General features: G+C 35.7%; 1 protein-coding gene across 13 annotated transcripts in view; it reads left to right on the top strand.

Annotated features, from left to right (window-relative positions):
* ZNG1A (Zn regulated GTPase metalloprotein activator 1A) overlaps positions 1-15,887 on the top strand; it is a 57,541-nt gene that overhangs the window by 23,780 nt on the left and 17,874 nt on the right. For 7 of the 13 annotated variants that reach the window (XM_049092351.1, XM_025423384.3, XM_049092359.1 and 4 more), the window contains 4 exons: positions 691-728; positions 6,132-6,178; positions 8,315-8,401; positions 14,085-14,129. In XM_049092351.1, coding sequence (XP_048948308.1) covers positions 691-728; positions 6,132-6,178; positions 8,315-8,401; positions 14,085-14,129 — 217 coding nt within the window. The remainder of the gene's footprint in view (positions 1-690; positions 729-6,131; positions 6,179-8,314; positions 8,402-14,084; positions 14,130-15,887) is intronic. The other 6 variants (XM_049092355.1, XM_025423385.3, XM_049092357.1 and 3 more) reach the window with 2 other exon arrangements.

The raw sequence follows: 15,887 nt of genomic DNA, 5'->3' as shown, positions 1-15,887 counted from the left end.
TAACTATGCCCCTCTCATCCTTTCCCTTCTTTAAACCAGGTCTTCCTTAGACTAAAGAGTGAAATTTAAGACTGTGCCCAGTCATTTGGCGCTAATATGTGTAGCATGTAGTTGGTTGAATTCCCTAGATATCGTCAAACTCATTCTGCTGTTACCATTTGAAAAAATTATTTAGCTTATACATTCAGAGATTGCCAAACAAATTGACCTTTTGGAAACTTAGGTACATGTTATGGAAAATATTAGTGTGAGATTCAATGCAAAGTACTGAGAATAAGATCTCTAAAGACATCTCAGATTTGAAAAGCAATAATTTAAATGTTAAGAAAAGTCTTGATTTTGATTATGTGAATAAAAACTGGAAAAATAACCTATCTTGTGTAATTTATCACATTCCACTTTATATTATGGAATTTGTCTCATCATATTTTGGAATGTGAGCTTTTTAAAGGCCAAAGAAATCTTATTTTTTTCTTTATTTAATTTAAAAAATATTTTATAATCTCTATAATGCCTTAACATGGTGCTAAGCACTCAGTACACATTTGAAATGTGTTTACTTATTGGTGGAATTGAATTAAATTGCATCTTTGTCAATACTTTATTGAGTAACATTTGGCAACTGAAATAGGTTAGTTGTGATTTTCATTCTCAAGTATAAAGGTGATTAAAAGATGTATTCCTTTGTAGGTATCATAACTGTTGTGGATTCAAAATATGGATTAAAAGTAAGTTGAAAGATTGCTGTGCATTGCTAATTATTGGTTAAAGCTGGGAATGTGGATCGATTATCTTATTTTTTCTACATTTTTGTTTGGGTATTTTAACAAAAAACTTTTTTTTAAATATCCTGAACAGTAGATGAAATTTGTGTGTCTTAATTATTGCATTTTAAAATTAAGTTATTTTCTGTTACACTGGTTTGATATGATAGAAATTGGAAGTGTAATATTTTATAATGACTGTATTAAAGGATACAGTTTGGGTATGTGTAACTCCTCACTGGGATTCAACCCCAATGTTGATGGGTTTTTCTAGTTGATAGAAAAAAGTGAGCTTGATAAAACAGAACTTTTTTTTTCTTGTTAAACTGCTATCAGAAATAATTGCATTTAAAAATATAATTGCTTTACCTTATTTTGAAGAAATCAAGATTTATACATAGGTGTAATGAGGAGAAACTCTCCTTTAAAAGTCATCCTCCCTCAAAAAAAAAAAAAAAAGCCATCCTCCTGTGAATGTTTTCATAACTATCAAGCTCCTCAAATGCATTTAAAGAGACTTCAGTTCATAAAATGCACCTAGTAAGATTTTTATTTATTTTTTTTTAAGATTTATTTATTTATTCATGAGAGACACAGAGGGAAAGAGAGGCAGTGACACAGGCAGAGGGAGAGGGAGAAGCAGGCTCCATGCAGGGAGCCTGATGTGGGACTCGATCCTGGGTCTCCAGGATCATGCCCTGGGCTGAAGGCGGCGCTAAACCACTGAGCCACCCAGGCTGCCCTAGTAAGATTTTTTAAAACATATTAGTGCATAAAATAAAACAGTAATTCTCAACTTTCCAAGTGAAATATTACTAGGGAAAAGAGAATGAAATTATCTTCCATCTCCTGGTCCCAGTCTGGAATGTGGATAGCACCCTAAGTAATCATTTCTAGGAAATTTAAATTTAATATTTAAAATTTCATGTCCATTTTATATTCGGTTCCACAATATATCTGAATTTGTTAATTTGAAAAAGTTTTCCTTCTGGGGCTCCTGGCTGGTTCAGTCCATGGAGTTGTGTGACTTTTGATCACAGGGTTGTGAGTTCAAGCCTTGGGTATAGAGATTGCCTAAAAAAATAAAATCTTAGAAAAAAAGTTTTTCTTCCAAACCTTCAATAAAATTATTCTCTCGGGGTTATATGACAGGCTTGTTAAATGGTTACCAGTATCCCTTCACTGGCCCTTTGGCTCCTTCAGGAATAGAGCAGGCTAATTTGAGATGTTTGGGAAATAATTTCTTTGTAGATTTTAAGTCCAAATTTATTAATCATCTTAGGAATCAAAGAAAGATTCCAAATATTATAGTTTTACTCAGAAAAATTCCGACAGTTCTAAAATCGTTTTATTTCTAACAAAATGTTTATGGGGGAAACAAAATACATCAAATTCTTCACTCTGAATGTTTATTATAGGCATATTTGAATTAATCTCTTATGTATATTTATTATCAAATTTGAGATGCCTACAGGAGATAAGTTATTTTGTTCTTTTGATAGACTTAAAGTATTGAGAGTTATTGAGAGTTAAACTCTTTATGTATTTATGATTACAGGAATAATTTTATATGTATATTTAGATGTGCAGAGGAGTTAAATAGAATCTATTGTCAGTGTAATTGAGGCCATATAAACAAAGCAACATTCTGAATAATGCAAACACAGTAAACGTTTAACCTTCTGCCACCTTGATAAAACCTCTTAAATTATTAAATCAATATACCTACACAAAACTGACATACTGTCAGGATAATGGAAACTTTAGATTTTCTAAGTCAGATGCCAGATAAATAACTTTTCTTTTATATAAAGAATTTGCCCACTTGTCCAATTCCTCTGGATGCAAAGCTTGACCTCAGTAGCTGCTTGTGATTCAGAGAATTCTGAGGCAGTACAAGTAATGACACTTGGATAATGGGCAGCAATTTAAGGGTGTCATGCTTCACAGAGCCAGCCCATCACAAGTAAAGCTGAGAAATGGTACCCTGTGGCCAGGCAGCCAAATTGAAACTGAAATGGTAATTGATATCATGGGCTATCACTCTAATGGGATTGTCACCCATTGATCTGAAATATTCATTTTTTAATCACGGGCAAAGAATTGGACAACTTCAAATGACAGCTCTCTATTCTCAGGACTTGACACCCAGGCTACCAACATTGTTCTTTTCAGTTCTACAAACGTGACAGCATTTAATGCAATAGAATCAATGGATGAAGTTACACAGGAAAGGTCAAGCGAGAGGTTTCTTTTTGGCTCTTCTGTTATAATGCACTAGCTGTTGAAACAATTCAGTCAGAAAACAGTTTGGCTTGGAAAAGACTAGAAAAATAAATAGACTGACATTATGCAATAATCATTTTCTAGCAGCTGAAATAGCATCAGATCTATATCCAATCCTTTAGAAAGAGAGAGCTGCTTACTGCTGCTTTTTAAAAATGTAGTCTGACATCTTTGACACTAGATTTCTTTCCAGTTTGGTCAACAACAATGTTTCCCCCATCTTTCTCTCTTCTTTCCCATCCACCTTGTTTCTGTTTCTGCAGAAAAGGACACCCAGTAGCCATTCTTAAAGTCATGTCTACCTTGGTGTTATTTCAAAGGGTTTCTTTCACAGTAAGAGAGAAAGAAATCTTACACTCTTACTGTGTGCTGATTTGGAGGGTTGAATCTTGACTCTTTGGATGTGTTGGATTAATTAGTACCAAAATCTTTTTTCTCTTTCCTAATATATAAGCAAAAGCCATAGTTTCTCAGCAGAGATAAGGAATCCTTTGGGCGTGTGTGTGTGTGTGTGTGTGTATTCACACATATGCACTCTAAAATTTGGGGGGGGGGATTGCAAATATTTTCCTTCCTTGCCTGTACAAGTAGAATAGAATACCAGAATTCCCATTTTTTAACATTGTAAATGGAAGTTACCCAACTGAATCATTGATATGGAGAATGTCCTCTTGAAAAACAGAGTGGTTTTAGTCTTTTTGCAGTTTGACTTGGGGAAGTAGGAAGTTACATAAGGGAAATAAATGTTGGTAAATATTTATATGATAAAATAAATGTTAATGTGCATTTATTATTTATGTTTCTATAACCATATATGCATAGAACAGGGCTTTTTATCTGTTTTTCTATAATTATGTATGATTATAACATGTCTTATCTGTAATAGATTGTACATATTGGCCTATTTTTATTTTGGGGATTTTAACTTGTTTTTATTTTTGATGCTTCTTGACTTCCTGAAGGTAGTAAAATATTGGTTTTTCCAAGTTAACTTTTGACTGTAGATTTCTAATCTTCTGGAGAAGTAAATGCATTAAAAACATGGATTACTTGTGAAACTATTAGTTCTATTTAGGTATGGAAATGAAAAACCAAAATCTCTTATTTTCTTGCCATATCTTTTTTTATAACCCACTAACTCAGCCAGAGAGCCCCAAATTCATATGTAAATAAAGCTTCCAAAAGGTCAACAATGTAGTACTTTGAAAAATATTCCAAATTTTTGAAAGAACTAGTATATTCCAGGATCTTTCAGGAACAGATACCTTATGAAAAAGACATCTTTGTTAAATATACACCACCGAATAGAAAGGGATTTGTTGCTACACATCAAATAGAATATTTCAAATAACATCCACTTATCTTTGTCAACAAATAGGGGTGTTAACTACAGTTCATTCAACAAATATTTTTTTAGCCTGTGCCAGTTATTATTTCCAGAATGGTGAGAGCCCTTATTCTCTATAGGACATTAATAATAGGGTTTACAGTAGCCTCAGATCAAGAATAACTAGTAAAAATAGTAAACTTTGTCTTTTGGCAAGGAACAGTTTTATATCAGTTATTATAACAGTTATTATATCAACAGTTTTTGATATAATACTCTAATAATAAAAATATAATTTGTAATTTTTAGGTAATCTCTATGAGTATACTCTTACATGATTGTTAACATTTATGTAACATCTGTATACAAGACTGATTTTATATGACATAAAAAGCTTTCATTCATAAGTTTTTAAAATAATGGTCATTTTACTTCAATTGAGCTTGTTTTCAGTTTTTGAAAAATTCCCCTATCATAGGGTATCCTGTGACAGTGACAGTATTAGATTTAGTTTCTTCTTTTGTAAAATGAGAATAGCTATTTCCTTGAATTCTTATGAAGGCTAAATGAGTTAATGTCTGTAAATGGATTTAAGAATTTATGAAGTTTGATTTCAAATACAAAGAATGTTAATATAATCAAATTGCCTTTAACCTCAGTAAACAGCTTTTTATTGTGAGGGTTGGAGTAATGAAGGTGAAACGTTTTGCAGAGATGAGCCTTATGGCATTGATGCCTTTAGGGATTTAAATAGGATTGTGGACAAATAATAACTGCTTCTGGAGAGATAAAAGCTTCCTTGTAGGCCCCTAAATTAGTGTCATAGTATTTTTTTGGAGCTAGTAGTATTTTTTTGACCTCTGGAGAGGGTCAGCAAAGTCAACAGTTGCCCTGAGAGGCCATGTCACTAAAGTGTGGATTTCTCTAAGTGATAAACTGCTTTTAGGCTAGAATTGGGGCTGTGGCCTTCCCTTGTTTCGAGGGCATATGAAGGGCTCAGCACTGAATCCATATTGTATGTAATGCTAGGATGGGAAGTGGGATGTGGGACTGGAATGGACAGAAGTGTATTAGATTTTAAGGAAGTCTAATTTTAGTGGTTATCTCTTTTTTCAAAAAATAAAATAATGAATATTTAGAAGAAAAACAGTTTTAAGAAAAGAAAAAGGCCTATACTTTGACAAAAGCCTATTGCTTTTTGTTTTTATTGACATTATTTAAACCTAGAGGGTTTTCCTTTTAACAAAAAGGAGATAGCAGGGGAACAATTTCAGTCCTGCCCTCTCCTCTCAAAAACCCAACAGGTTCACTATAGGAAAACAATTACAAATGGGGATTAAAATGCTTTAAGTTAGAAAAATTAGTTCTGCATTTGCATGTTCAGTGATAGAACTTGTTGAAATCTATATTAGAAGCAAGAAAGGGGGATCCCTGGGTGGCGCAGCGGTTTGGCGCCTGCCTTTGGCCCAGGGCACGATCCTGGAGACCTGGGATCGAATCCCACGTCGGGCTCCCAGTGCATGGAGCTTGCTTCTCCCTCTGCCTGTTTCTCTGTCTCTGCCTCTCTCTCTCTCTCTCTCTCTCTCTCTGTGACTATCATAAATAAATAAAAAATAAAAAAAAAAGAAGCAAGAAAGGAGTCTCCAAAGTAAAATTCATTGTGTTGATATTAGCATTTATGTTTTCCCACAGTAACTTTTTTCAAACTTTGTTTTTGTTTTTGTTTTTTTTTCCAAACTTTGTTTTTTGTTTAGCATTTAGAAGAAGAAAAACCTGATGGCCTTATCAATGAAGCTTCCAGGTATTCATATTTAAAGTACATACTGATTACTGGGGGCACCTGTGTGGGTGGTTCAGCATATCATGCTCCCAGGGTCCTGGATCAATCACCATGTTGGGCTACTTGCTTCTCCTTCTCCCTCTGCCCCCTGCTTGTACTCTCTCTCATTCTCTCTTTGTCACATAAATAAAGTGTTAAAAAAAAAAATAAAGTATATATTGATTACTAGCGAATTGGAAAGAAGAAATTATTATGAAATCCCAAGCCAAAGTGAGAAATACAAAAACATAGTCAAGGAAAATTTGTTATCTTTTTTCCCCGGTAATTGAATTATTGCTGTTTATAATGGTCTGATGACTAAATTTTATTTAAAACTTTTACTATATAGCATAAAATAAGTGTTGGGTGCAGCAGTTCTCTGAGAGGAGCTTGGGAACAGTGGAATATTTAAAACTAATTTTTTGTTCTTCTGTAATTTCATTGGGATTGAAGAGGATTATAAAGAAAAGAATTGGTTCATTTACTGCCTTCTTCAACAGTAACTCATTTAATTCACATATTCACTGTTATTTAGAACAACAGAGGGACAAATATGGAAATAGTTTTAATTTGCATTTAGAACATTTTTTTGTTTAGATACCTTTATGTTCCTAATTGGGTTGTCTTTAGACTTAGAAATATTTAACTTAGTGTGCCTACCCTAAGCATTCTTGCTAATGGAGGAAAAAGCTTTGCCACACAGCACAGTTGCTAAGTCTGCTGCTGGGGTGAAGGGGGGGAGGCTCTCTGACGTTTGCTAAGGATGATCCAGACATTAATAATAGATTGCCAGCAAGCAGTTGGCTCCCTCTCATTTTGGAGTGTGGTGCTCTGTGGTGCTGTAATCCTGCCTGAACACTGCATTGGGTATATAGGTATAATTCAGATTAAACTGAATTTAAACATTTTTGTAAGCTTATTTATTAAAATATATTCATTATAGAAAATGTAATATAAATAAATAAGCCAAATAGAAAATAGTGAAGTGTCATAAAAGCCACAATGAAGATGAGGCACCTGGGTGGCTCATTCAGTTTAAGTGACTTGATTTCAGCTCAGGTCAAGGTCTTAGGGTATGAGAGATCTAGCCTGTGTTGGGCTCTGTGCTCAGCAGGGAGTCTGTTTCTCTCCTTTTCCCTCTGCCCCTTCCCTCCACTTGTGCTCTCTCTTTCAACTAAATAAACCTTTTTTAAAAAGCCAAAATAAAGTAAAACATAGAAGGCTTCCAGTTTAAATATAGCAACTGTTTATATTTTGAGATGTCCACATTAAATCTTTATTCATAGAACACTTAAACAAAAACGGGATTGCGATGTATATACTATAATACTTGGTATATATTTCAATACTTGGTTTTTCAATGAATTAAAGTTCATTTATTTTTGAGAATTTGGCTATGTTCTTTGAAACAAATGACGATATCTTCAAGTAGCATAAAACTAGAATTAGGGATAAATAGCCTAGTGATTAAAATTTCCTGAGGAATTGAGGAACATTTAAAGAATCTCAGTTCTCTACTTCTGTTAATAGAAAAAGAACTTCTATTTATAGTAAGCTATTTTGTTATCTAGCATTCTGTCAATGGGATTCTTTAACTTGAATGTCTGTGTATCTATTTTACAGAGAAAATACATATTTATAGTGATGAAAAAGACATTTGTCCAAGATCTCGATGTATCTTTTGAAGTGTAGTTTAAAAAAAAATGGTTTGGTGTTCATGTTAATTTGTTTTATTTCCTTGAAAATTCTAGGTAATAACATGGAATATTTTAATCAGTAGACTATCCATGTTTGACCATATTGAATATCTGACTTTTTTGCATTTCTTTACAAAATTATGAGTTGAAAATAATCCTTGATTGTAAACATTTGGGAATATGTTGTAGTTTCAGAGTAACAAGTGAGAGCACTTTGGAAATATCTTTTGAATGAATACATGTGAAATCTGAATTTAATAGTGATGGATGCAATTTATTCTTACTGTTTGAAGCATAATAAATAGTAAATTCACTTACTGTATAGAGTACTATATAGTTCTTAATGCTATTTGATCTGAAGGAGGTGTTGCTATTTTTAATTTCTTAACTCTCTCTTGACATCTGTTCTTTGCTAATTTAGGCAAGTCGCTTTGGCCGATATCATCATCATTAATAAAACAGACTTGGTTTCAGAAGAGGATTTAAGCAAATTAAGAGCAGCCATTAGGTATGAAATTTTAAGTGTTAATTACCTACAGATCCGAAGTGTACTATACAAAATACTAGTATATTATCCTGTAGAAACTTAAGTTCAAGGTTGACCTGCATCAAGTATCATTTGGGAATCATTTATTGTTGATGTCTGATTGGCTATTATGTAAATGGCAATATATAGAATTATTCCCCATTTCTCACAAAATGGAGTTAGAACATAGACTAATATTCAGGATCTTCTGACTCCATCCTCCTTTTCTGGTCTTCTCTTTGACTCTCTCCCTACAGGAAGCTCTCTAACTTTACTCAGGGTGACTTACTTTCCCATGGATGTGTCTTGCCAGATCCTTTATTTACTCTTACGTGCTCTCACTCCGCCAATCCTTGAATTCCTTCATTGTCTCTGTTTTTCTTTGCTTTCTTTTTTTGTTTTTCATAAGCAATTTTATGCATTCTCTAGAGTCCTCCCAATGCCCCCTCCCTCACTCCTCTGTGAAGTCTCCCCTGACTCAGGTGGTCTCCTTTCCCTGAGCCCTCACTGATTTGTCTTCCCTGACTGTCAACTAAACATGCCTGTCTTTCAGCTTTGGTTTGATGTCTTCAGTGTCTGTGGCCAAGATTGGTCAATGTAGGACAAGATGAATGGTACTCACTCAGATGTGCTAAATGACCCAACAGTCATTTGGATTTTTCAAATGGCATTTGAGTTCCAGGACTTTGAATTATTTTTTAAGACCTAAGTTAATAAATGTCATCTTCAAAGAGACAGTCAGTAGCTTTTATTATTAATCATTTCTAATGGGTGTTATCTGCTGACATCAGATTTTGATTCTGTTTATATAGCGTGTTATAAATTGAATCAGTAAAGATAAGGCTTATAAGAAGATTGCCTACAGTGATTGATGATTGAAGAAGTAAATTTCCTATTTGTCTGTATATTTGTTTTATCTTAATAATAATATCCTTTGAGTCTTTACTATGAAAAACTGTAATACTGTCTCCATGTGGAGGGCAGGTAGTGCTGCATAGTGGGTTTTGTTTTTTGTTTTTTTGTTTTTTTGTTTCTGGAAGATCTTATTTTATTCATGAGAGACACAGGCAGAGGGAGAAGCAGGCTCCATGCAGGGAGCCCAACACGGGACTTGATCCTGGGTCTCCAGGATCACGCCCTGGGCTAAAGGTGGCACTAAACCGCTGAGCCACCCAGGCTGCCCACTGCATAGTGTTTAAGAAGATGAACTTTGGAATTTGGTTGGGTTCTACTTTTTGTCTGTTTTTTTGCTGTGTTCTTTTTTTTTTTTAATTATTTTTTTATTGGAGTTCAATTTGCCAACATACAGCATATCACCTAGTGCTCATCCCATCAAGTGCCCCCCTCAGTGCCTGTCACCCAGTCACCCCAATCCCCCGCCCACCTCCCTTTACGCTATCCATTGTTCGTTTCCCAGAGTTAGGTGTCTCTCATGTTCTGTCATCCTCACTGATATTTCCCACTCATTTTTTCTCCTTTCCCCTTTATTCCCTTATACTATTTTTTATATTCCCCAAATGAATGAGACTGTATAAAGTTTGTCCTTTTCTGATTGACTTATTTCACTTAGCATAATACCCTCCAGTTCCATCCACGGTGAAGCAAATGGTGGATATTTGTCGTTTCTAATGGCTGAGTAATATTCCATTGTATACATAGACCACAGCTTCTTTATCCATTCATCTTTCGATGGACACCGAGGCTCCTTCTGCAGTGTGGCTATTGTGGACATTGCTGCTATAAACATTGGAGTGCAGGTGTCCCGGCGTTTCACTGCATCTGTATTTTTGGGGTAAATCCCCAGCAGTGCAATTGCTGGGTTGTAGGGTAGTTCTATTTTTAACTCTGTGAGGAACCTTCACACCGTTTTCCAGAGTGGCTGTACCAGTTCACATTCCCACCAACAGTGCAAGAGGGTTCCCCTTTCTCCACATCCTGTCCAACATTTGTTGTTTCCTGTCTTTTTTTTTTTTAATATTTATTTATTTATGAGAGAGAGAGAGAGAGAGAGAGGCAAGAGACACAGGCAGAGGGAGTAGCAGGCTCCATGCAGGGAGCCCGACGTGGGACTCAATCCCGGGACTCCAGGATCACGCCCTGGGCCAAAGGCAGGCGCTAAACCGCTGAGCCACCCAGGGATACCCATGTTGTTTCCTGTCTTGTTAATTTTCCCCATTCTCACTGGTGTGAGGTGGTATCTCATTGTGGTTTTGATTTGTATCTCCCTGATGGCAAGGGATGCGGAGCATTTTCTCATGTGCTTGTTAGCCATGTCTATGTCTTCCTCTGTGAAATTTCTGTTCATGTCTTTTGCCCATTTCATGATTGGATTGTTTGTTTCTTTGCTGTTGAGTTTAATAAGTTCTTTATACACCTTGGATACTAGCCCTTTATGTGATATGTCATTTGCAAATATCTTCTCCCATTCTGTAGGTTGTCTTTTAGTTTTGTTGACTGTATCCTTTGCTGTGCAGAAGCTTTTTATCTTGATTAAATCCCAATAATTCATTTTTGATTTTGTTTCCCTTGCCTTCATAGATGTATCTTGCAAGAAGTTGCTGTGGCCAAGTTCAAAAAGGGTGTTGCCTTGTTTTCCTCTAGGATTTTGATGGAATCTTGTCTCACATTTAGATCTTTCATCCATTTTGAGTTTATCTTTGTGTATGGTGTAAGAGAATGGTCTAGGTTCATTCTTTTCCACATGGCTGTCCAGTTTTCCCAGCACCATTTATTGAAGTGACTGTCCTTTTTCCAGTGGATAGCCTTTCCTGCTTTGTCGAATATTAGTTGACCATAGAGTTGAGGGTCCATTTCTGGATTCTCTATTCTGTTCCATTGATTTATGTGTCTGTTTTTGTGCCAGTACCATACTGTCTTGATGATCACAGTTTGTTGTACAGCTTGAAATCCGGCATTGTGGTACCCCCGACTCTGGTTTTCTTTTATAATATTCCCCTGGCTATTCGGGGTCTTTTCTGATTCCACACAAATCTTAAGATGATTTGTTCCAACTCTCTGAAGAAAGTCCATGGTATTTTGATAGGGATTGCATTAAATGTGTAAATTGCCCTGGGTAGCATTGACATTTTCACAATATTAATTCTTGCAATCCATGAGCATGGAATATTTTTCCATCTCTTTGTGTCTTCCTCAATTTCTTTCAGAAGTGTTCTGTAGTTTTTTAGGGTATAGATCCTTTATCTCTTTGGTTAGGTTTATTCCTAGGTATCTTATGCTTTTGGGTGCAATTATAAATGGGATTGACTCCTTAATTTCTCTTTCTTCAGTCTCATTGTTAGTGTATCGAAATGCCACTGATTTCTGGGCACTGATTTTGTATCCTGCCACACTGTGGAATTGCTGTAGGAGTTCCAGCAATCTTGGAGTGGAGTCTTTTGGGTTTTCTATGTACAGTATCATGTCATCTGCAAAGAGGGAGAGTTTGACTTCTTTGCCAATTTGAGTGCCTTTTATTTCTTTTAGTTGCCTGATTGCTGAGGCTAGGACTTCTAGTACTATGTTGAATAGCAGTGGTGAAAGTGGCCGTCCCTGTTGTGGTCCTGATCTTAGAGGAAAGGCTCCCAGTGTTTCCCCATTGAGAATGATATTTGCTGTGGACTTTTCGTAGATAGCTTTTAAGATGATGAGGAATGTTCCCTCTATCCCTACACTCTGAAGAGTTTTGATCAGGAATGGATGCTGTATTTTGTCAAATGCTTTCTCTGTATCTATTGAGAGGATCATATGGTTCTTGTTTTTTCTCTTCTTGATATGGTTTATCACATTGATGGCTTTTACGAGTGTTGAACCAGCCTTGCATCCCGGGGATAAATCCCACTTGGTCATGGTGAATCTTTTTAAAGAATAAAACAAAAAAATTCTTTTTTTAAAAAAAAGATTTTATTTATTTATTAATGAGAGACACAGAGAGATAGAGAGAGAGGCAGAGACACAGGCAGAGGGAGAAGCAGGCTCCATGCAGGGAGCCCGACATGGGACTCGATCCTGGGTCTCCAGGATCACGCCCTGGGCCCAAGGCGGTGCTAAACTGCTGAGCCACCTAGGCTGCCCTAATCTTCTTAATGTACTGTTGGATACTATTGGCTAGTATCTTGTTGAGAATTTTTGCATCTGTGTTCATCAGGGATATTGGTCTATAATTCTCCTTTTTGGTGGCGTCTTTGTCTGGTTTTGGAATTAAGGTGATGCTGTGTTCTTTTTAATTCTCCTCTCTAAAATGGGAAATAATATGTACTTCGTTAAGTTCAATTTAAGTGTTCATGAGACAGTGTTGGCAAACTTTGCACAGTGCCTGAGACATAGTAAGTGCTCTGTTAGCTACTGTTAAAATTATTAGAGTATAGATTTTTTTTATCATGGTTTACATAGTATTTTCAAGCTGCAATGAATAAAAACAGGAAAGAAATAGAAAAATGTTTGATATATTTGAAAAGTCTAGAAAGATGAAAGCAGTGAATGGAGATTACTTCTTTTACCCCTTTTGACACTGGTCTCCTAAATTTTGTTTCTCTTTCCAAAATCCTCTACATCATTGTGATTGCTGGAAAGGAGGACATAAATCCATGTAGCAAACATTTTTGGCATGAAAGAAAGGATTATTGCTACTGGACTTATCCATTGCCATATTGACTGTTTAAGCTGGGTCTGTAACATCAGTAATATTGACTGTTATCCACCTTGTTGCCAGGCTACTCTGTACAGCAATCCCAGTAAAGAATTTGGACAAAGCACTTTGATAAACGACAGACCCTTTGGTTTTGGGTCCTCCATTGTACATCAGACTTGTAACTGACTGGGTGTTTGATTTGAGGAATTGGAAGAAGATGAACATATCTGAGAGAAGTGGCCATCAGGCCATACAGTATATTCAGTTGAGAAGATTAAGAACTTTTGAAATGGTAGAGAGACTTGCCACAGAACCCAAGCTTCAATGAAAGGCACATATAGAAGCATGTAGCACTGAAGGCAGTGGGATTGCTGGTATAAAGATAAATAGTTGTGGTATATAGTATGTGGCAAAGAATTTAGCTAGTATTTTTGGTGCCATACAGAGGGAGTCCTGTTTCATTATATTAATAGTATCAGAAAGGGAAGGACTGGCAAAAACTCTCGTTAGGGAACCAAAAGGTAATTATGTGAAAGAACTTGGATGCTTGACTTAGTGTTACTGTGAATACTCAGGACCATCTGGGGTCAAAGCCACTCACAACTAGGTTTTTACTTCTAGGCTGTGTATGGCCATGTCCACAATGTGTGCTTGTGGAAAATGAGTCTCAGTAAGAATCTTGATTTATCTACTCATTTTGAAAACATTAGAATTACCAGCTGTTCATGAATCATTTTTCCTTAAGTGAAGGATCTCTTTATAATTCAGAGTAGCCCCTAGTTTGTCAGTTGTGCAGTGGATTTTTGCCTATCATGTCTGAAGTAGAATATACCTGATTTATGATTAGAAAAAAAATAAATTATAAAAAATATAAGTTTTATTTAAAAATATATGTTATAAAAAATATAAATTTGTTTTAATTTTTTATCCAGATATATTTGTATATGCTTATTTCCTGTTTTAGAATAACATGCCTTATGATTTTTTAAAAATTTAACAATTTTTATCCTTTCTTCCTCATTTTTATCTTTATTTCAGATCAATAAATGGACTGGGAAAAATTTTAGAAACACAAAGATCAAGGTACTTTTAAAAGCCGTTATGAATATTTACAAATAATTTTAGTTAATAATAATTATTAAGTAATTGATAAATATACTTGATTCTACTATAAGAAAAATACATGTGCATTTTTAAAAAATGGGGCCCCCAAAATGTTTTAAATGTTCTTTATAAATTAGTTTGGTTGGGCAGCCCAGATGGCTCAGCCGTTTAGCGCTGCCTTCAGTCCAGAGTCTGATCCTGGAGACCCGGGATTGAGTCCCACGTTAGACTCCCTGCATGGAGCCTGCTTCTCCCTCTGCCTCTGCCTCTGTCTCTCTCTCTCTCTCTTTCTCTCTTTCTCTCTCTCTCATGAATAAATAAATCTAAAAAAAAAAAATTCCAATCTTAAATAAATAAATAAATAAATAAATAAATAAATAAGTTTGGTTTATTTGGTCAATAAATAAACCAAATAAACTTTTGCTTCTTCTTGTAGCTAAGACTACAGAGCCATGGTAAGACTGGGTAACTGCGCTTTTGCTTCATGAGGAAGATGACCTAGGACTTTTCATCCACTCAAAAAAGTAACTAGTATAGAAATCTCTAAAAGTATATTATTAGGAATCTTATCTTAGCTTGAAGTACTTAAATGGCTTTCTAATATTTAAAAAAAAAATCTTAGTTTTTTCTATAGTTGGAAAAATCTGTTATGTAAAAATAGATGCAACCTTTAAGTTCCTAACACATCCTTTTACATTTTGATTTCCATTTCCTGTAGATTCTTCTGTCTTTTTATTCTGTTCATACAGATGTGCATTACTTTGCAAAATAGACATATTCTTGAAACATCTGTGAAGTGTATTTCTGTGAATTCTGTTTTCCAACGAATGCTATTATGATTTCAGAAACTTTCTTAAGGGAATTTGTCGTTAAGCTCATTTTTTAATAAGAATGGTTCAGCAGCTGATAGACCCAGCAACATGCAGTCGCATCTCTAAGGCTCACAGCTGGCAGTCTAGTGCCAACCCAGTCCTTAATTCAGAGATTCTTTCCTTGGAAGTGCAGCAGAGGTCTTAGCCGAGAGGCTTGTCTGCTATGGCAGAGATTAGAGGTGCTGACAGACTACCCTAAGTGTTAGGCAGTAACAGTGGCAGCTGCTTGTGTGCATGTGAACAGCTGGGGAATTAATTTGGTATGCATTCTCAGAAGCCACTCATCTGCTGGCAGAGGTAGCAGAAGAATGCCCTTAGTGTAAGTCTTCTACAAGCATACACCAAATGTGCTCCCTGCATTTCAGATTCCAATTGTAGAAAATCTCTAACTCCTACCAGAGCCATTCCTCAGTTATTGGTCTTTTTCTATTGCATTTTACCATTTTCTTTCTCCTTAAACTTTCTCTTCATTACAAAGGGACACATAGACGAAATTAAAAAAATAAATTTTTTAAGATTTATTTATTCATGAGAGAGAGAGAGAGAGAGAGGCAGAGACACAGGCAGAGGGAGAAGCAGGCTCCACGCAGGGAACCCAACATGGGACTCGATCCCGGTCTCCAGATTACGCCCTGGGCTGAAGATGGCGCTAAACCGCTGAGCCACCCAGGGATCCTCTCTTATCTTCAGTGTCTTGTGTTTGCCATTGTATCTGAGAATCTAGGAACTTTCTGAAATAGTACTTCCTTGCTGTGAGAACTGAAGTTGAATTAAGATCTTTTTCAGTGAAGAGCAGACCTCCATGGTAGAATTCTTACCCTGGTCATGAATCTTACATTAAATATTTCCCTCAGTTCCTTGAGGC

Source organism: Canis lupus, chromosome 1 (genome assembly GCF_003254725.2).
Source record: "Canis lupus dingo isolate Sandy chromosome 1, ASM325472v2, whole genome shotgun sequence".
Classification (NCBI taxonomy): domain Eukaryota; kingdom Metazoa; phylum Chordata; class Mammalia; order Carnivora; family Canidae; genus Canis; species Canis lupus.
Note: the sequence above shows the minus strand (reverse complement) of the source record. Positions and strands in the feature narration are given on the sequence as shown.